Genomic DNA, 22,060 nt, shown 5'->3' with positions numbered 1-22,060 from the left:
AATTTATTCAAAGGTTATAGTCACATCCAAGTCACTGGATTGAGAACCTACTTAATCTGCCACTCATGACTGCAGACTCATCATCATAATAGAATGAGAAGTAGGTTTTTTTTTCTTTTCCCCACCTTTTACTGAAAGGACATTAAGGCCTTTCTGTTTCGAGACAGAGAGAGAAAGAGAGAGAGAGAGAGATGGGCGGGGAAGATTAGCAGTTTCCCCATAACCCGTGAGGGTAGGCCTAGGTTTGGGTTGGAAAGGTAGTCCTAGTTTTACTTCTGGTGGAGTAGGGTTGGTATCTGTCACCCTGTGTTTCACAGACTACAATAATTCTGGAAAGAATCCTCATTTGATTGGTTTTGGTAAAGAATATAATTAATGCCTACTGTAACCACAAACGATTTAACCCAGTTAGTTCATCATTTTTCATGTGTTTACGGAGGGCAAGAGGAAGGTGGGGAGTTGGCATGGGGAAGAATACATTCTAACACTGAAATGCTTGCTCCCAGGTTCACTTAGAAGAAATCAATGGGTCTATAGCTGGCCAAGTGGTACAGCATTTCCAGAGATGCTGGCCATAGGAGGAGGAGAAACAGAATTAAGACTGAGGTCTGAGTATGGTTCTTTGGTGTCCTTGGGTAGCAAAAACGTATGTTGTGCCCTTCCTTAGAAGAGCTGCAAAGGAAAGGGAATAGATAACAAAGTGGATCATTTTATTCATCAGAGTTCAGGGACTGTTCTCAATGTTTTAAAAAGGGTATTCATGCTGAATTGCTCAGAGGTGCAGGAGGCTGAGAGTCATAGGCAGAGAACAGAGTCATACGAGCTGCCTGGGCTAGAGAAGGAGGAAGTTAGCCAGGGTTTAGTCTCGTGGTATGAAGACCTCATAGTTGAGAAGGAAGAGAAATATAAATAGCTACTGTGAGTGAAAAAAATTGGGAATGAGAGAAATATATAGAGAAGATCTTGGCAGTCTGCTAAATATGCTGAGCATATTTGTAGGAACTTCTTAAGAAAGATTAGGTATAGGGGCGCCTGGGTGGCTTAGTCGGTTAAGCGTCCAACTTTTGCTTAGGTCATGATCTCACAGTTCGTGGGTTCGAGCCCCGCGTCGGGCTCTGTGCTGACTGCCAGCTCAGAGCCTGGAGCCTGTTTCAGAGTCTGTGACTCCCTCTCTCTCTGACCCTCCCCTGCTCACGCTGTCTCTCTCTCTCTCTCTCTCCTAGAAATAAATAAAACATTTTAAAAAAATTTTTTAAAAAGAAAGATTAGGTATTATTTTTCAATATTTCAGCTGTCAGTTTATGTTTCCTTAGAAAGCCTTTACATGCTTGGACTGAACCATGTGAAGCCTTGGTTTTATTCACATTACACTCTGAAATATAATCTCCCCCCCCACCACCCCTCTGAAAAAAGCTTTCCTTGACTCTGCTGCCCCCTTTAATTACTGTCATCTCTGATTACTCCATTTCAATGGCATACCTCAGCAAACTATATCATCACTTTCTTCAACTATCACATTAACAAAACAAAATGCAATAATTATAGTTAAGAGTAATATAGTAATAGTAAGACATACAGCATTTTTTTACATGCCGGACACTGTCTTGGTAATTTACATATATTAGCTTGCTTAAATTTTATCCTATGAGAAGGATACCGTTATTACTCCTATTTCAGAGATGTGGATACAGAGGCACAGTGCTTAAGTAACTTGTGTAAGCTTCCACAGTTAGGAAGTGGCACAGCTGAGATTCAAACCCAGGCACTTTGGTGCCCAAGCTCTTAACCACTATACAAGTGTGCAGTGAAATTGGTATCCTTACTCACCGCTGGCCTCATTGTGTATTTGTTCAACCTCAAAAAGTGACACAGAGTTGCCATATGACCCAGTAATTCCACTCCCACATATATACCTGACAACTGTTTACAGTGGCTCATAGTAGCCTTACTCATAATAACAAAAGATAGGAACAATGTAAGTATCCATTCATTTAAAAAATTTTTAATATTTATTTGTTTTTGAAAGAGAAAGACAGATCGTGAGTGGGAAGGGGCAGAGAGAGAGGGAGACACAGAATCTGAAGCAGGCTCCAGGCTCTGAGCGGTCAGCATAGAACCCAATGTGGGGCTCGAACTCATGAGCCATGAGATCATAACCTGAGCTCAAGTCAGAAGCGTAACTGATTGAGTCACCCAGGCGCCCCCAAATATACATCAATTTTGAATAAACAAAAGGTGGCACATCCACACATTTGAGTATTATTCAGCCATAGAAAGGAACGAAGCACTGATAGATGCCACAACTTGGATGAAACCTGAAAACCTTATACTATGTGAAAGAAGCCAGAGTCAAAAGACTATATACATTGCATGACTCCATTTATGTGAAATGTCCAAAATAGGACAAATCTATTGAGACAGAAGGCAGATTAGGAATTGCCAGGGGCTGGGGAGAAGTGGGAGAATGTATAAACCTCAGTGATGTTCTCTGCTGGTTCAAACTGTGCCCAAGCTATAAGCATGCTCCATGATTCAAGTGTAAGATTATAATTTAGACCATGTTCCCCATAGCTTGGGAAATAGCTTAATACTGAAGAGCTTCTGGTCTCAGCCCAAACTGTGCCACTAGATGCCTTCCTTTACAGACCGAGGTTCTTGGCTGAACCTCATTCTCAGATTAATAGAGAAATTCATACTCCTTGGGAAAGCATCTCTGTTAAAAGGAAATATATTATACAAAACTTAAATTTTCAAAAATGGTTTTTTTAAACTACTTTATGGTGTACAGGGATAATTTTATAATTATTGAATANAACATATTATATATATATATAACATATATATATACACACATATATAACATATATATACACATATATATAACATATATATACACATATATATAACATATATATACACATATATATATAACATATATATATGATATATATATATATCATATATATATGAAGCTGATTATCATGGTGTTACTGACAGTAGCAAAAAAAAATCCAACAATGGACATCGTATATACACTTGCAGAAAAATCATACAGCTTTTAAAAATGGGACATATGGGGGCATCTGAGTGGCTCAGTGGTTAATTGTCCAACTCTTGATCCTAGCTCAGGTCTTGATCTCAGGGCTGGGATTTCAAGCCCAGAGCTAGGCTCCATGCTGCATGTGGAGCCTACTTTTAAAAAATGAGATGTATGAATGCTATGTAACAACATGAAATCATTATGTTACCATGCAAAATGATTAAAAGCACCTATCTGTGTGTGTAAAAACATACACACATTCACAAATTCATAGTTAGAAATAATACACACACCCATTAAAGTTATATAGTTTTTTTAAGAGAGAGAGAGAGAGAGAGAGAAAGAGAGAGGGAAGTAGGGAGAGGGAGAGAATCTTATGCATGCTCCCTGTTTAGCCTGGAGCCTAACATGGGGCTCAATCTCATGACCCTGGGATCATGACCTGACTAAAATCAAGAGTCAGACATTCAACCAACTGAGACACCCAAGCACCTGAAGTTATATGTCATTTGATGCTGAAATAAATTCTTTCAAGCCTCTTACCGATATTCCATTGTGTTCAATAACTATATCTAGATTTCTCTTAATTCCCAAGGTATATATTCTATGGTTGCTTTTTTCACTTCTGTTTAAAAATTGTTAACAATATCATATATACCAGAGTATAATGTAGGTGTACAGTTTATAAGTATATCCATTGGATTTCCACTGGGAATTGGAATTCTACTCAGTTCAATGGAAGAAATATTAATGAATATACTCTTTAAAAGGGTGTGGGTAGGATTAAGAGAACCATCAAGTTGTGACATCCCAACTGTGAAGCTGGGGTTGAACCATCAATGACAAGCAACAGTGGAAAGTCCATACCATATCTGGGCTAACATGCAAAGGAGGAAAGCTCCATGAGCTAGAGCCACAAAAGACAGGCCTCTGGTCAAGAGTTCAACTGTGGAAGGACCACTGCTAGATCATTAGTCCCATACAGAGAAATTAAGTAGAAAACATATTCTACCTCTTTCCTCCTGCCCCCAGTCTTCTCTTCCCACTGTCCAAACACAAATGGAAATGAAACAAGCTGTGGTGAGTCCAGGTGACACTCTCCAAAAAGCTCTGCTTTTGGAGGCATAGAACAGGGCAAGGAAGGAAGAATAGATATGAGGAAATGCAAACAGAAAATCCAGATGGTCTGCCTGTTCTGCCATTCAGCAATTGTTCTTGCCCTTGATTCAGGTGAAGGGAAGCTCATCCCCTACACAGGAGAATCAGAATTCCACCAACTACTATATGGCTTTGAGGTGGTATCAATTTGGATATACTGTGATCTAGAAACTAAATGTATTATTTGTCTCCACCAGCAGACTTGATACAAGGTAACAACGAAGGAGGGGCAAGGTAGAAATGATTAACATTTTACATGTCTGTCTGTCTCAACAGCTTGTTGCAAGGCTAAAATCGATTAATTATAACTTCCTACTTCATTTATGTTTCCCTTGCCCTGTGCAGTTCCTTCGTAGATCAGGGATTTTTTTTTTTACTGGTGTGGTGATACACCAGGTGGTGATACTTAATTTCTGCATGTTCTGAAATGTAAATGGTCTCACTTTATCAAGTTCCTGCAGCTACCTAATGACCATTAGTACTGCACATGGGAGTATTCGGGTGTGCTCAGTGAGTCTCTGGTCATCATGCACAGTACTCCTTGCCCTGATTGTATAGCTGCAACCCAATTTCCCTTTGGTAATTGGGATCAGTTATCCCAATTCCATCAGTATGAGAAACCAAAATCATGAAGGGGTAGTTTCAGCTTCCAATTCAACAGAACCACTGCTGGGTCCTGTGGTAGAAGCATTCCTTTCTTTTGAACTAGGACTTCCAAACATGATCGAAGTTTGTAGAAGTGGTGTGCTGGACATTTTCCATTTGTCCCAGCAGTCTTTGTGCCTAGGAGGCTGACCTCTAAAAACTGCATCAATCTGGCTCCCTCGTCTTTGGGCTTCTGGGTAGATCCAGCTAATGGAAGACCTCAGCAGGATATCAAGTATAAGAGGACAAAGGGACGGGCCTTTCTTTCCCACTCTGTCCTTACTCCGAGCTGAGGCTGTGGCAATGGCTCCACGGACAGGATCTCACCCTGCTGGGCTAACAGTCAGTACTGACTGCCTTCCTCTGCTGAACAGCATAGCTTCTGTTGGGCAGCCCTCACCTACAGCCACACCTGTGGCTCTTGCCAGGTTTTAGTAACTGCTCCATCCCTCTGGCCTCTGCTGCTCCCTACTTTTGCTGGTTATGACTGTTACTGAATACAAACTAGGTGCCAGACACTGTAAGAATTGCCTAAATACATTATGTCATTTAGTGCTCACAGTCCAATAAGTTAGAAGCCTTAGGTCCTATTGTAGAGATGATATAGTTTCAGAGGTTTATAGAAGTGACAGTGACAGAGTTTGACATAGAATCTAGGGATGCTTATGCTAGAGTCTCTGCACTCCAATACTATTCCCTACTTCTTTTATCAGTTGTTATCCTCCCTTAAAGAATCAAAGCTCCACATGGCTTTGCTCCTGTGGCACAAAGGGTACCCTGAGAACACACCTACTCCCACAGTTGGGAACACTAATGCTGGTAAGATTTCCCCATGGAGTCATTCAACAAATAGTGTCTGGAATGTGGGACCCAAGCTCCAGAATACTAAGGGTCAGTGCTGAGAGCATCAGGCAAGCCTAGGAGGTTGGCTTGGTGTTTACTTACAGGCTAAATTTGGGGGTGATGAGACACGTTCTCCACTGGTATGGTGGTCAGCCAGGGCTAAAGGCAGGGACCTTCCTCAGGGCTAAAGCCTGCTGAGGTACATGCTATTCTCCCGTCATTCAGTAGCAAAGAACAGAGTACCAATAGTTCCTCAAGCACTCCCCCTTGAGGGTGAAAGAGAAACTTGACATACTTAAGATGGAAACTGCTGGTGGGGGTGAAAAAACAGATATTTCTCAGAGCAGCAGGGGAGAAAGACGGCTTTGTTAAAAAAAAAAAAAAAAAAAAGAGTAACTCTGGTCAAATATGCTTTTTTTCATTTCTTGTCTTAACCTTTTTTGCCACTTTAACGGTGGCAATTTAACAGAGGAGGGGACTGAGTTTCCAACAGATTGAATACACTGTGCCTGTGTTTAGATTCAAACAGAAAAAAAAAGTCCACCCTCCACATGAAACTTATTCTGCAAGTAGAAAAGCCATTAAAATGTTTATACCTGCTTTCTTCCCGTGGATGCCAGGGAGTAAGCGCCGTTAAAGTCTCCCCTCCCACCACCGTCATGTCTAAGTCAGAGTCTCCCAAAGAGCCTGAATAACTGCGGAAGCTTCTCCTCAGAGGTCTGAGCTTTGAAACAACGGAGAGTCTGAGGAGCCATTGTGAGCAATAGGAACTGCTCACAGGCTGTGTGGTAATAAAAGGTCCAAACACCAAGCGTTCCAGAGGCTTTGGGTTTGTCACGTTTGTCACCGTGGAAGAGGTGGATGCAGCCATGAATGCAGGGCCACACAAGGTGGACAGAAGAGTTGTGAAACCAAAGAACTCTGTCTCCAGAGGAGATTCTCAAAGACCTGGTGTCCCCTTAACTGTGAAGAAGATTTGTGTCGGTGGCCTTAAAGAAGACAATGAAGAACATCATCTGAGAGATTAATTTGAACAGCGTAATAAAATGGAAGTGACTGGAATCATGACTGACCGAGGCAGTGGCAACAATAGAGGCTTTGCTTCTGTCACATTTGATGACTATGACTCTGTAGACAAGACTGTCATTTAGAAATACCATGCTTTGAGTGGCCCCAACTGTGAAGAAAGGAGGGCTCTATCTAAGTAGGAGGTGGCTAGTGCTTCCTCCAGCCAAGGACGGCGAAGTGGTTCTGGAAACTTCAGTGGTGGTTGTGGAGGTGATTTTAGTGAGAATGACAACATGGGTCATGGAGGAAACTTCAGTGAGCAAGGTAGCTTTGGTGGCAGCTGAGGTGGTGGTGGATATGGTGGCAGTGGGGACGGTTATACCGGATTTGATAATGATGGAAGCAACACTGGAGGTGGTAGGAGCTATAACGATTTTGTCAATTAGCATAATCAACCTTCAAATTTTGGACCATGACAGGAGGAAATTTTGGAGGCAGAAGTGTTGGCCCCTATGGCGGTGGAGGCCAGTACCTTGCGAAACACAAAACCAAGGTGGTTCTGTGGTCCCAGGAGCAGCAGTATATATGGCGGTGGGCAGATGGTTTTAATTCCTGCCAGGAAACAAACAAACAAACAAAAATAATTCCTGCCAGGAAACAAAGCTGAGCAGGAGAGGAGAGCCAGAGACGCGACAGGGAGGCTACAGCTTACGACAGATGTGGCAAGGCCAAGCATAGTGGTGACAGGGACTACCTGCTAAAAAGATGACATGTTTAGGCAATACTCGTGGGTATGGAGGACTGTATTTGTGACTAATTGTATAACTGGTTATTTTAGTTTCTGTGGAAAGTGTAAAGCATTCCAACAAAGGGTTTGCATGTAGATTTTTTTTTTTTTTTTGGCACCCACGCTGTTGATTGCTAAATGTAATAGTGTGATCATGGCATTGAATAAATGTGTCTTTTAAAAAATGTGCTGTGTAGTTAGTCTACTCTGAAGCCATCTCGGTAAACTACCCCAACAATGTGAAGTTAGAACTCCTTCAGGGTGATGCCAGGCTCCATTCAGAATTGATTTGCAACCTGTTTGGACACAGAAGCCATTGTCTCCACAAACACTGGTGTTGCTGAACTGACAGTTAATGTGTTGTAACCTGGAATTCACCATTAAAAGTGTCACCAAGCAAAGCCCCGTAGTTTATTTGGTTATTAATATGATTGTTGGTACATCCTATGCAATATGGCATCAGAAAAAGTTATAGATGGGATTAAAGTTTGTGTACCATCCATCATCATATGTAATCAATCAGTTATTTAATATTCTATTGGAAAAAAACATTTATAACTATAAAAACTCTCAACAAAGTGGGCTTAGAGGGAACATACCTTAACATAACAAAGGCCTAATATTAAAAACCCACAGCTAATATCATACGCAATGGTAAAAAACTGAGTGCTTTTCCTCTAAGATCAGGAATAAGAGTAGGATGCACTCTTGCCACCTTTTTTCAACATAGTACTGGAAGTCCTAGCCACAGGAATCAGACAAGAAAAAGAAATAAAACGCATTCAAATCAGTAAGGAAGATAAATTGTCACCATTTATAGATGACATGGTACCACACATAGAAAACCCTGAAGACTCCAAAAAAACTATTAGAACTACTAAACGAATTCAGTACAGTTGGAGGATAAAAAGTTAATATACAGAAAGCAGTTGTATTTTATTCACTAATAATAAAGGAGAAGAAAGAGAAATTAAGAAAACAATTCCAATTCCATTTACAATTGTACAGAAAGAATAAAACACCGAGTAATAAACTTAACCAAGGAGGTGAAAGACCTGTACTCTGAAAACTATAGAACACTGATGAAAGAAACTGAAGATGACACAAAGGGAAAGATATTCCATTCTCATGGATTGAGAGAACAAATATTAAAATGTCCATACTACCCAAAGCAGTCTACAAATTCAATGCTACCCCTATCAAAATACCAACAGTGTTTTATACAGAACTAGAATAAATACTAAGATTTGTATGGAACCACAAAAGACCCAGAATAGCCAAGGCAATCTTGAGAAAGAAGAACAAACCTGGAGGTACCACAATCCCAGATTTTAAGATATACAACAAAACTGGAGTATAAGGAATGACAGTATGGTACTGCACAGGAACAGACACATAGATCAATGGAACAGGAATAACAGCCCAGAAATAAACCCATATTTACATAGCCAATTAATCTACAACAAAGGATGCATGAAAATACAATGGGGAAATGAAAGTCTCTTCAACAAATGGTGCTAGGAAAACTGGAGAGCTACATGCAAAAGAATGAAACTGGGCCACTGTCTTACACCATACACAAAAATAAACTCAAAATGATTATAGACCTAAATATAAGAGATGAAACCAAAAAATTCCTAGAAGAAAACACAGGCAGCAATTTATTTGACAATGGCCTTAACAACATTTTCCTAGATATGTCTCCTCTGGCAAGGGAAACAAAAGCAAACATAAACTACCAGGACTACATCAAAATAAAAAGCTTTTGCACAGCAAAGGAAACCATCAACAAGATAAAAAGGCAACCTACTGAATGGGAGAAGATTATTTGCTAATGATATATCTGATAAGGGGTTAATATTCAATATAAAAAGAATTTATACAACTCAACACCAAAAGACACAAACAGTCCAATTCAAAAATGGGCAGATGACCTGAATAGACATTTTCCCAAAGCAGACATACAGATGACCAACAGACATGTGAAAAGACACTCAACATCATTAATCAGCAGGGGAAATCAAAACCATGAAAATCAAAACCACAATGATATCTTACACCTGTAAGAACAGCTAGAATAAAAAAGACAAGAAATAACAAGTGTTTGCAAGAATGTGGAGAAAAAGGAACTCTCATGCACTGTTGGTGGGAATGCAAAATGGTATAGCCACTGTGAAAAACAGTATGGAGGTTCCTCAAAAAATTAAAACTTGAATTACCATATGATCCAGTAATTACACTATTGGGTATTTACCAAAGAAAATAAAAATGCCAATTCAAAAAGATATATTAACTCCTGTTTACTGCAGAATTATTTACAATAGCCAAGATATGAAAGCAACCCAAGTATCCATTGACAGATGAATGGATAAAGAAGATGTGGTATACACACACACACACACACACACACACAATGGAATATTACTCATCCATAATGAGATTTTGCTATTTTTTAACAGTGTAGATAGAGGTAGACGGTATTATGCTAAGTGAGATAGGTCAGACAAAATAGCATATCATTTCACTTGTATGTGGAAACAAGTAACAAAATAAATGAATGCAAAAACAGACCCATAAATAGAGAAAAAAACAATGGTTGCCAGATGGTAGGGGGGTAAGGGGATGGGCAAAATGGGTGAAGGGGAGTGGGAGGCAGAGGCTCCCAGTTCTGGGATGAGTCAGTCAGGAGGATGAAAGGCACAGCCTAGGGAATATGGTCAGTGGTACTGCACTCCGGCTGTATGGTGACTGCCGGTGCCTCCATTTGCGGTGAGTAAATAGAGTATGGGCTTATCAATCATGATATACACGCGAAACCAATGTAACGTTTTGTGTCAACTATACTCAAATTTTTAACAAATGTTTGCAACTGTGGATTATATGTTTAAGTGGCAACCTCTCATCAGACACATTCTCTTCTGGAAAACCGATCCAACAGGTGGCTGGCAACACTTCCGGAGAGTAACAGTGAGATGGCTCCTTCAACTCTATAGAGGCTCAGCTGGGCGCAGCAGCAGGAATTTCTCTCATACATGGGTCACTTAACAAACCTCACTGAGGCCTCTTCGTAATCTGACAGCCGAGCCGCTGTCGGTTCGAATCTGCCTCTCTGACCTTGCCATTCTATCCCGGGCACCTGGCAGAGTACACTAGGCCTCAGGCAGGCGAGCGGCCTCTTTAAGGAAGCCAAGGGCTGCGCTGATTGGCTGAGCCTGTGAATCGCTNGGGGGGGGGGGGTCCGCGCGGGGCCGCCCCTGCCGGCGACGAGCTCCGGGGCCCCGCTCCTCGGGAGCACCTCAGGCTGGCTCTCCTCTCGTCTACCCCCAACCTTGTTTGGGAAGAGCCGGTTCTCCTCGCAAGGAACCCTGGCTTCTCCCGAATCGATGTAACCGAGCTGGGAAAGGAGGCAGAGCATTATCCGCGGAAATCCGCACACCACAGCAGGAAATACCCAAGTTACAGCAACTGGGTCCAGGGAGCGCGGGTGGAGTTACCATAGGGAAAACCTCCCGGAAGCTGTGGGTTCTGGGCTGGAATTTGCAGGGGGGAAGTGACCTAATTTGAAAGAGATGCAAAAACGTACTGGAAATTATTGTAATTATGCCACCAGTCTCAAATGTATGTAATGTGTCATTTGATCAGGAAATGAATCAGTACAGACATTTGGATAACAAGAGGTCACACATGGGTCATGAAATTCTTTTTTTTTTTTTTTCAATAAGTAAAATCCATTCATAGTTCCCAGAGGTGACAGGAGTAAGGCTGCCCAGAACTTGCAGCCCCTATCTACACTCCTCAGAATTACCCCTTCCTATCTTAAACAATAGCACAGGTGAGGGCCTTGAGGCATTGAAGAACCCTTTCTAAGGTTTCAGGAGTAATCAAAGGAAAAATGAGGGCAGAAGGGACCCAAATCAGCATTCTTAGCCCCCTGAGACACAGGGGTATCTAAGCTGTAAGTAGTAAGATATTTGTCAACAGTGATAAAGTTGTAATTTTTGCAGACTTAACTTATTCAGTTGAGTGAACCCAAAGTTATCCCTATTGCAAGATGACTCTTGCTTATATTCTGATAAATATTTTCTGAATGGGAGAAAGCAGAGAGTATTCTGGACACCCTAAGGAACCGCTTAGACTTGGAAAATGGCTTTGTTAGGTTGGGGATGGAGAGGAAGGTTGAAGATACTGATTTCCAAGGTATAGTTCACAAGGTGTGGTACACTTATTTTCAGGTGTGGTTTCCCTTGGGGACCACAGGGAACTTCTACATTCTGCCTGGATTCTACTTTTAACCCTGAGACCAAGAAACTGAGGCCCAAGAACAGGTAAGTCTATACCCTAACCTTCCAGATAGTTTCTCCTTCCTACATGGCTGACGTGAGGACTGTCTCTCCACTTGAGGAGAGATCCCACCCCCTTGTAAACAGGGGCATTGTAAAAGAGACAGTTCTGTGATTTACAGGATGTGAGTATGTATGCAGGAATGGGATTAGAGGACAGCTGTTTTCTTCATGAATGTTTGTAGCATATGTAAATATTTAATCATCTACTCCTATGTACAAGAAAAAAAAAAAAACAGGGAAAAATAAAAACCAACAAAGGCAAGTGACCTAAGCTAGTTTTCTCTTGTATCACTAGTGTTCTATGCAAACATTTATGGGAAAAAGACATCATGGGGAATTCCAAGATGGATAATATGCTGCTACTTCGTTCAAGCAAAGTCTGGTCAGCTGTTACAGACAACTGACTTGGGGTGTCAAAGTCTAGAAAAAGGAGAGAACTTCTGTTAGATGTCCCTACCCTCAGTGGGTGGTCTCTAACTCTCTGGACAGAGGATGGAGTGGGGCAGCGGCAGAGGGGGAGGGAAACCCATGACCTGCCCCTTCTCTACCGTGAGTTGTTCAGCCTCCTATACCCGGCCAAGGCTGACTCTGGCTCCGAGGTCTCTGTAAATCAAGCATGCATCTTTGGCAAGAATACCCGGGAGCCACTGAAGTCTGGCTTGTAGTGCCCACTCACCTGGAATCCAGTTAGCAAGGATAACCATTCTACCTACCTGGCACAAACTGCCCTCCCTTTCCCGGCATCTTCTCCCCAGCTAGCCAGAACCCACTATTTCACGGTAAGCTATGAAAACCAGAAGCTCTGCTGGGTTTCCTAGAGGAGAGTGTGGATCCAGTGGAAAGCACTGAGGCTGGCCAGTCTGATGTGAGGTTCACAACCCTGCTCAGCAGCCTACCAAAGAGAATCAGCAATATTATTGAGGGGAGCGCAGTTGTAACTCCGCCGAGTTTCTGCAATATTCTGAAAGTAAAATTAATAACTAACTGAAGGCCTTCTATATCTACCCAATTGGATTAAGAACAAAAGTTGAAATTTTGGTCCCCTAGAAGTGACAGCGCACTTAAGAACTCCTTAAGTAAGATAAATTAGATAGGTGATACCATGTATTCATTTAAAAACCGCTTTTCCCAGGATATTTAAGTATTGTTATGTTCTTCCCTTCTTGAGACCTTCGGTAGAAGCTGAAGGGGAGAAAGGCGAAGCCGGAAGAGGATGGCCAAGGGGTATCAGCAGTGGGTGACACAACAGGGGCACACAGGAGAGGGCCAGCGATCACAGGAAGAGTGCTGCCACAGTGACCTGAGACACCCAAAACTTCCTAAGCACAAATGCAAGGAGCACAGAGAAATCTGTCCTCAATGTGTCCTCAGTGCATCTTCTGAATCCTCCCTTCTCAGAAGCAAAGTTTCTGTCATCCAGTTGTATGGAAAGTAAGAGAGGGATGGCATCCTCCCTGTCTCTCACAGAAAAGAGAGTGATCTTTTCGTTTGTTTGTTTGTTTTTAAGTATTCAGTTCTTCAAGATTTACAGTGGGAAGCAAAGTCAGGAAACATGGAGCTGTATACCTATAGAGCAGGAGGAGATTCTGGAAATCATCTATGTTCAGTCAGCTGGCCTTAGGCGAGCAAATGTTGGCCATGCTGGTGAAGAATCCCCAAGATCAGACAGCTAGTGAGAAGAAGGACTGTAATCCACACTGTGTACCTAACTCAGAATTTGTCTTTTTTTTCTTTTACCTTGTTTATGGTAGATGTTAGCCCAAAGCAGAGCATATGAGGATACATGTAGAATATGTCATTTTAAGCCTCATTGGGTTTTTTTTACATTTTAGGTCAAGATGGGGTTTATATTCTCAAAATCTATGAAGGAAAACATGAAAAACCAACAGGAGTTTATGCTTATGAATGCTCGACTCCAGGTACATTTTCAAATAATTAAGCTTTTATGTTGTTACAGTGGTTAAATTTTCTATACCATATACTCCAGCAGTATTGCTCTCTTTGACCCCAAAAGGTAACATGCTCTTGGGCCTCCATCTGTAGAGCCAAGATGAAATGGATTATTAATTATCTGGTGAATGGGTGTGTTTAAATCTCCAGTCTAGATACTAGTATAAAAATTTCCATACCAAAGGAACACATAACTGCTTAGAGTGTAGGGTAGGTAGAATGATGCCCCTCTCCTCACCAAATAACTGCATCCTAATCCCCTGTGAATATGATTAAGTTAAGGCGTTTAAGCTCCTTTGAAATGTGATTAAGTTAAGGAGTTTGAGCTAAGGAAATTCCTGGGTTATCCTGGATTGTCTGGATGGGCCCAATGTAATCACAAAGGTCCTTATAAGGGATAGAGAGGAGACAGAGGGTCAAAGTCAGAGAGAGAGAAAAAAGATTTGAAGATGCTACACCACTGGCTTTGAAGACAGAGTGAAGGGCTAAGGAAGGAATTCAGGAAGCCTCTAGAAGCTGGAAAAGGCAAGGATGCAGATTCTTTCCTAGACCCCAGAAGGAACACAGTCCCACAACCCCCTTGGGATTTCTGACTCCAGAACTGTAAGATAATAAATTTATGCTGTTTTAAACTTCAAGTAAATTTGTTATAGCAACAATAGCAAATTAACATACACTGTGAAAACTTGACACTGGATTTATACATTGGCTGATATAAAAGATCAAAGCAAAGTAGAAGATTGTCTAATTGCCTGATAGAAGTTGTCAGAAAGTATTATGAAATGTTGTATGCCAAAATCAAGTGTTAAAAGTTTGACTGAAATTATTTTCCTAAGGTTTCAAACAAAGATCTCTTGGCTTCTATGGTTCATTATGGCCCTGGGGCAGAAGGGCCTCTTGTGAGGCAGTATGGTGGGTGGTTAAAAGTGAGGACAAAACCCAGACCACCTAGGTTTGAATCCCATCTCTACCCCTAACCATATGACTTGTACCTCAGACTCCTAGTCTATAAACTAGAGGTAACAGTATCCCTTTCTGAGGGTTGCTTTGAGAAGTACTGATGGTAATGTATAGAGAGTAGACACTGCATCAAGTCTTTAGAACAGTGTCTTTCACTTTGTTAAGTATTTGTTGTTGCTGCTGTTATTGCTATAAGAGTGTCCTCTGCAGGACAATGATTTCTTTTGGGGAAATGGGACCATTTAAAGAATGGAAACTGAATTATTGTAACAGATTAAAAGTGACCTAGGTGAGACCAAACATTAGGCATACAAACCAGCCAAGAATGTCATATACCCAGAGAGTCTTTTGTCCAAGATCTTTGGAAACTATAGATTTTTACATCCATTCCCATGAGGTCAGGATATGTGAAGGATGTGGGATTTTATCCTATTTACAAGATCACAAATTAGCCTGTTACTATTTCCTGGACACTAGAAGAATACAGGAGATACTTGCATCAGAGACAGAGGACTTCATTACTCACAGCACAGTAAGCAGCATGAGCTTGAGGTTGGCATGAGCATTCCCTGTGCCTCTCAGGTTTCAAGAGGGCATGCAGATAGGCTTAGCTGGATGCTGAGGTGGGTACAGTGGGTATGGGACAGAGCTGAGGAACAGTGAACTATGGAATCTACTACTTTTACCGTGACTGGTCAGCAAGGCTGCTCTTAGGTAAGACATGTTACTTCATCTCTCAAGGTTTCTCACTGCAAACACAGCCCTGAGAAATGGCCAATGTAAAGAACAGTCAGAGCCTATATCCTTGGCCAACCCAGTAAAAAGTAGAGGAATGCTCATGGCCTGTGCTGTTTGATTCTCCCACCACGTGTTTGTTTAGGATGATTAGTTTTTCTTTGTTGATCAGGATATATTTTATTGTTTATCTTCTAATTTCAAAGAAGGATAATAAAAAGAATGTAGATCCGGGGTGCCTGGATGGCTCAGTTAAGCGTCCAACTTCAGCTCAAGTCATGATCGCACAGTTTGTGGGTTCAAACCCTATGTCGGGCTCTGTGCTGACAGCTCAGAGCCTGGAGCCTGTTTCAGATTCTGTGTCTCCCTCTGTCTTTGCCCCCCAGCCTGCTCTCTGTCTCTCTTTCTCTCTCTCAAAAATAAACATTAAAACAAGTTTTTTAGAGGCTCCTGGGTGGCTTAGTCGGTTAAGCATCTGACTTCAGCTCAGGTCTTGACCTCACAGATGGTGAGTTCGAGCCCTATGTCGGGCTCTGTGGTGACAATTCAGAGCCTGGAGCCTGCTTGAGGATTCTGTGTCTCCCTCTCTCTCTGCCCTTCCCCTGCTTGTGCACTTGCTCTCCCATTCTTTCTCTCTCAAAAATAAAATAAAAACATTAAAAAAAATTTTTTTTAAAAAGAACGTACATCAACACTGTTAAAACAGCTTTCCAACCGTAAAGCCACTTGAGTTCTGATCTTAACTGGAACAGGTTAGAGAGAAACATGGTCTGTAGAAATTGTGAAAGATTAGGTGGGTCCTCCTATTTACAATAATTAAACTCCCAACATGTTTCTTGGGGTTTAGAGCTATTCTTTTATTGAAAATAAAGTATCACAAAATATCTGACACATTGTAGGGAATATATAAGTTATGAAGCATATAATAAAATGAGCACCAATGAACCCATTACTAAATTGAATAATTTTATTATCACAATACACCTAAAGCTCCCTATAGGTTGCATCCTACATGTTGAGTGAGCCCAAACAGCTAAAGCGGGTCTGGAATTGGCCTCATATCCCAGAGCCCCTGGGACTGGGCAGGACTCATAAAATGTAAGGAATGGGCCACATAATCATATATATTAATGCCTTTAGCCCATGACAGCATGTCTTTTGGTTCTTTTCCGATTTGATGGCTCCCAATAAAAGGGGTAAAGAGAAGAAGTAAAGCAAAACCTCTATTAAAGAAAAGCCTAATGACAAGAATGCTTTTCCCAGTGGTTTTTCCTTAGTGCTACTTTTTTTGGGGGGGGTAAAAAAAGATAAATCATAACTCAATAATTCCATAATATTGGGGTGTTTTTTTTTTTAATTCAGGGAAAAGGACCAGAATGAGAGATACAGCTACATATCATAGCAATGCCCACGTTCTTAACTGGCTGTACATTCTACTCACTCAGGGGCTTTGGAATATTTAGGTCCCACCCCGGACCAATCAGATCTCTTCATGCCCGGGCATATTGTCACTGTTCTAAGCTCTCCAGGGGACTGTAATGCACAGTCGAGTTTGAGGCCTTTGGCCTTTCATTTTCTATGATGCTATATAGTATACTCAATGATTGGCAGGGATTTAACACAATGCATATTGGAGCTGGAACCAAATAGTTTTCAATTTAAGTAAGCTAATCAGGAAATTAAATCAGTTACTAGAGTCTGATTAATAAGAATTTATAAAAAACTTCAAAGCAGAAAGTTTTCTCTTTATTACAACTTTGGTTCAAGTTGAGCTAGAGGGGATTTATATACTACTAGTTAGAATGATGTTTTCAAATCATCAGCAACCTTCAGGTTCCCATTGTTTTGTTTAGCCTCTGTTACTCAGGAAGGTAGCTATACTCAGTAAACGAAGTATCACTCAGAGAAAAATGAATACTTTCTTAAAAACACTATTAGATAGCACACCTAAATTAATTTTATATCACTTGAGTGACCAGAAAAGCATTTTGATATTATATAATAGGATGGCAACTGGAAATGGAAAGCAGAAAGAACGAGGGAAGATTCCATAGGTCCTTGCTGTGCTCTAGAGCTATGTAGGCAAAGCAGTTATGGTTCATGTAAAGATAAGTCAGGTAGTTTATTCACCATTTACTGTGTATATACAACAAACTAAAGATTTGAGAAATACGTGACTGTACGTCTATTGTTAGTTTGGTATTAAAGAAATGAGGTTTAGTTATAAGCCAAAAAATACATAGTTATTTAATATGTATAAAACAATGTGCTATATGATAAGCAGGAACCAGAAATGCATAAGGTATGGGCTCTGTATTCAAGGCACTTCTCATCTAATTTAGTGGGGAGAGGGTGAGTTATGCTCCAAATAACCAGATGTTTGTGTGTATGTATGTGGTAAGCAGAACATTGGCCCCCTAAAGATGTCCACACGGTAATCTCTAGAACTGTGAATGTACAAGCTTGTAGAAAAATGGACCTTGCAGATGTGATTAAGGGAACAGACCTTGAGATGGGAAAATTATCCTTGATGATCCATGTGGACCCAATCTAAACACACAAATTCTTAAAAGTGGAAAGGTCCAAACAAAAGAGAGATAAATGCCATACGTGGAATTTAAGATACAAAACAAGTGAAAAAGGAAAAAAATAGACAAAAAAAACCACTCTTAACTATAGAGAACAAACTGAGGGCAACCAGATGGAAGGCAGGGTAGGGAGGAATGAAATGGGTGAAGGACATTAAGAACACACTTACATGAACACTGAGGAATGCACAGAATTGTTGAATCAGTATAATCACACCTTAAACTAACATAACACTATATGTTAACTATACTGGAGTTACAATTTAGAGAGAGAGAGAGATGTGATATTGCTGGATTGTAAGATGGAGGAAGGGATCCCCCAGCCAAGGAATGCAAGGAATGCCTGGAGGAACTGGAAAATGCTAGGAAACAGATTGTCCCCTAGACTCTCAGAAAGAAGAGTCTTGCAGACACCTTGATTTTAGCCCATTCAAACCTGTGTCAGACTTCTGCTGTCCAGAAGTATAAGAGTAAGTTGTGTTTTAAGCAACTACATTTGTAGTAAGTTGTCTATATAGCAGCAAGGACTCTGATAGGTTTATCTCTACAACATAAAATATGTGTATACTCAATATATACTTTTTCAAATATATAAAAATTAGAACAGTTAATAACTATTAGGAGAACTTTCTGAAATTGCCTAAACTCCTATAACTCCCAACAACCTGCCATTCTTATGCCCTCTCGTCTGTTTTTTGTTTCATTTTGTTTTGTTTTGAGGTGAAAGCTGTACTGGCTTCTTGAAATAAGAAGGGCTTAATGGTCTGAGGAAAACAAGAGTACAGTGTCTGCTTTGTAGAGAGTCTTGTGGCAACAAGGAACCCAAAATGTAAAGTAGGGAGTGAGAGGGAGAGGAAAGCAACAGACTCTATCTGTATGTGGAAGGACAAGCAAGTGGGAGATGGTTCCAGAACCAGAAGTGACCACGAAGTGCCCTGACTAAAAGATACACCATGTCAACACAAGCTCACCAACAGTGGGGGTGCTTAGATTTACAACTCTCTTCAACTTAACTCTCTGCAGCTCATTGCTGTCCAGGCCCGTCCCCTGCTCTTAGCCTCCCTGTGTCCCTCACTCATGATTATTCTTCTGAGGTTTATTTTTATTGTCATAAAACACAAATAATATAAAATTCATCATTTTATGAATGTTTAAAATGTTTTTATTTTTGACAGAGACAGAGATGGAGAGACAGAGCACAAGTGGGAGAGGGGCAGAGAAAGAGGGAGACACAGGATCCCAAGCAGGCTGCAGGCTCTGAGCCTCAGCACAGAGCCTGATGAGGGGCTTGAACCTATGATCTGTGAGATCATGACCTGAGCTGAGGTCCAATGCTTAACCAACTGAGCCACCCAGGCACCCCTAAAATTCATAGTTTTAAAGTGTACAATTCAGTGACATTTACAATGTTGTGTAACCATCACTACAATTGAATTCCAGAACATTTTCCTCAAAAGGAAACCCCATGCCCATTAAGCAGTCATTCCTCATCACCCCCAATCTCTGGCCACCACTAATGTGCTTTCTGTATGGATTTGCCTGTTCTGGACATTTCACATAAATGGAATCATGCACTATTATCTTTGTGTCTGGCTTATTCCACTTAACATAATCTTTCTGAGGTCCCTCTATATTGTAGCATGAATCAGAGCTTTGTTCTACTTATGGCTAAACAACATTCCATTGTGTAGACACACCATATTTTGTTTATCCACTCATCAGTTTACAGACATTAAGATTTCCACTTTTTGCCTGTTGTGAATAATGCTGCTATGAAAATTCTTATACAACTTTTCTCTAGATACAACTAGATCATTATCAAACATAAGATTTGCAAATATTTTCTCTCATTCTGTGGGTTGTCTTCTTACTCTCTTGACAGTATTCTTTCATGAATACAAGTTTTTAACTTTTATGAACTCCAACTTACTTTTTCTTTTGTTGCTTGTACTTTAAGTGTCATATCTGAGAAACCATTGCCAAATCCAAAATCATAAAGATTTGTTTCTGGGGCGCCTGGGTGGTTCAGTTGGTTGAGCGTTTGACTTTGGCTCAGGTTATGATCTCATGGCTTGTGGGTTCAAGCCCCGCATCAGGGTCTGTGTTGACAGCTCAGAGCCTGTAGCCTATTTCAGATTCTGTGTCTCCCTCTCTGTCTGCTCCTCCCCAACTCGTGCTCTGCCTCTCTCTGTCTCAAAAATAAATAAAACAAACAAAAAAAAAATTTTTTTTAAAGATTTGTTTCTGTGTTTTCTTCTAAGAGTTTATAGTTTTAGCTTTTACATTTAGGTTTTTGACCCAGCAGAGGTTAATTTTTTATATAGTGTGAAGTAAGGGTTCCACTTTACTCTTTTGCATGTAGATATCCAGTTATCTCAGCATGAGGCTCATTCTTTATGAACATAAAGAAGTTAGGCACTGCACAGTTAAGATGAGGAGTCACATACTAAATCTGTAACTGACTCAGATGACAAATCTGTTCATCAGGATTCAGGCCCTCTGAAAAGAGCATCTTGGCCTATTAGTGGTCTTCAAGTGCCTTAAGTTCAAGATGGTGATAACCTGCTGGCTTCTTCTTCTACTAACATTGAAATGGATAGAAATAAGTTAATTTAACTGCATTATGAAGGATTGGGTAAATACAAAGAATGCAGTACACTGACTTTTAAAGAGGTTGCTAAAAACGTTCGGCAAATCTCTTTAAATGTGGTGCAAAATATTAGTCACTTAATGGAATCACTTAGAGGAGTTAATGAAAATACTTATGATTTCCTGTATTCTGTCCATATTCAGGAAGGGTAGGAAATGAAAGTGAAATAATGAGGTCATTGATGCCACAGTCACTTACTTCTACAAAGAAAAACAAATGACAAAGAAAGGTCAATCCACCAAGCAGATCTTAAGCTACCTAGTCTTCCATGCTGACATGGGTCCTGGACCCTTCAGCTGTCTACAATGGACAATGGTTTTAGGTTTGTTCACAAACTTAAATGAGACCAATGAATCCAGTTCGAAATTATAGTTGCTTCCCTCAACTATAATTCTGTTTTCATAAATCTGATCAGAGTGAGTTTTAATTCATTTTTAGTTCTTCATTGCTTGAACAAGGGTGGTCACTTTACTTATTTATTAACTCAATAAAGCATGTTCTGAATGCCCAATATATACAGAGTCTGGAACACAAAGTTATTAATTAAAAAATGGTACCATAGGGGCGCCTGGGTGGCTTAGTCAGTTAAGCGTCCGACTTTCGCTTAGGTCATGATCTCGTGGTTGGTGGGTTCGAGCCCCGCGTCGGGCTCTGTGCTGACTGCCAGCTCAGAGCCTGGAGCCTGTTTCAGTCTGTGACTCCCTCTCTCTCTGACCCTCCCCTGCTCACACTGTCTCCCTCCCTCTCTCTCCTAGAAATAAATAAAAACATTAAAAAAAATTTTTTAAATGGTACCATAGCTTTAATAATTTTGTTTTCTCTATAAATCTTCATAATATATATTCTTTCTCCCTCTCACCTTCCCTTACTCTAAAAATAATTTAATGCATGCTTGCTGTTAAAATCTTTAAACTTTTCGTATATGTCTTGTTTCTACTTCATTTTCTTCCTTATGATAATTAAGAACACGGGGCAGAAGAGGGAGGAGAATTTTTAAGAGAGAAAAATATATCCCCTATAAACACTGTTAATAGTTAACATAAGGGGAACAATTTGAAGTGCCATTATTCTTCAATTAACTTCGTAAGTACAAAACAATAGTGAAACCACATTTTAATAAATGTTTTAGCTTAATATAATTTTAGGGGTGCCTGGGTGGCTCAGTCAGTTAAACGTCTGACTCTGGATTTCAGTTCATGTCATGATCTCATGGTTCATGAGTTCAAGTCCTGAATCAAGCTCTGTGCTGACAGTGCAGAGCCTGCTTGGGATTCTTTCTCCCTCTCCCTCTGTTCCTCCCCAACTTGTGCTCTCTCTCAAAAAAAAAAAAAAAAAAAAAAAAAAAAAAAAAAA

At 40.5% G+C, this 22,060-nt stretch overlaps 2 protein-coding genes across 8 annotated transcripts in view; one reads left to right on the top strand and one right to left on the bottom strand.

The window, feature by feature from the left end:
• The window catches only part of CD274 (CD274 molecule), a 65,800-nt gene that overhangs the window by 25,960 nt on the left and 17,780 nt on the right, over positions 1-22,060 (bottom strand). The gene's annotated exons all lie outside the window — the stretch shown is intronic.
• The window catches only part of PLGRKT (plasminogen receptor with a C-terminal lysine), a 41,092-nt gene continuing 30,326 nt past the window's right edge, over positions 11,295-22,060 (top strand). Inside the window, exons 1-3 of the mRNA XM_077759471.1 lie at positions 11,295-11,313; positions 11,714-11,806; positions 13,657-13,743. Of these exons, the coding sequence (XP_077615597.1) occupies positions 13,663-13,743 (81 nt within the window). The 5' untranslated portion in view covers positions 11,295-11,313; positions 11,714-11,806; positions 13,657-13,662. The remainder of the gene's footprint in view (positions 11,314-11,713; positions 11,807-13,656; positions 13,744-22,060) is intronic.

The sequence above is a fragment of the Crocuta crocuta genome, unplaced genomic scaffold, assembly GCF_008692635.1.
Source record: "Crocuta crocuta isolate KB4526 unplaced genomic scaffold, BGI_CrCroc_1.0 scaffold41, whole genome shotgun sequence".
NCBI lineage: Eukaryota > Metazoa > Chordata > Mammalia > Carnivora > Hyaenidae > Crocuta > Crocuta crocuta.
Note: the sequence above shows the minus strand (reverse complement) of the source record. Positions and strands in the feature narration are given on the sequence as shown.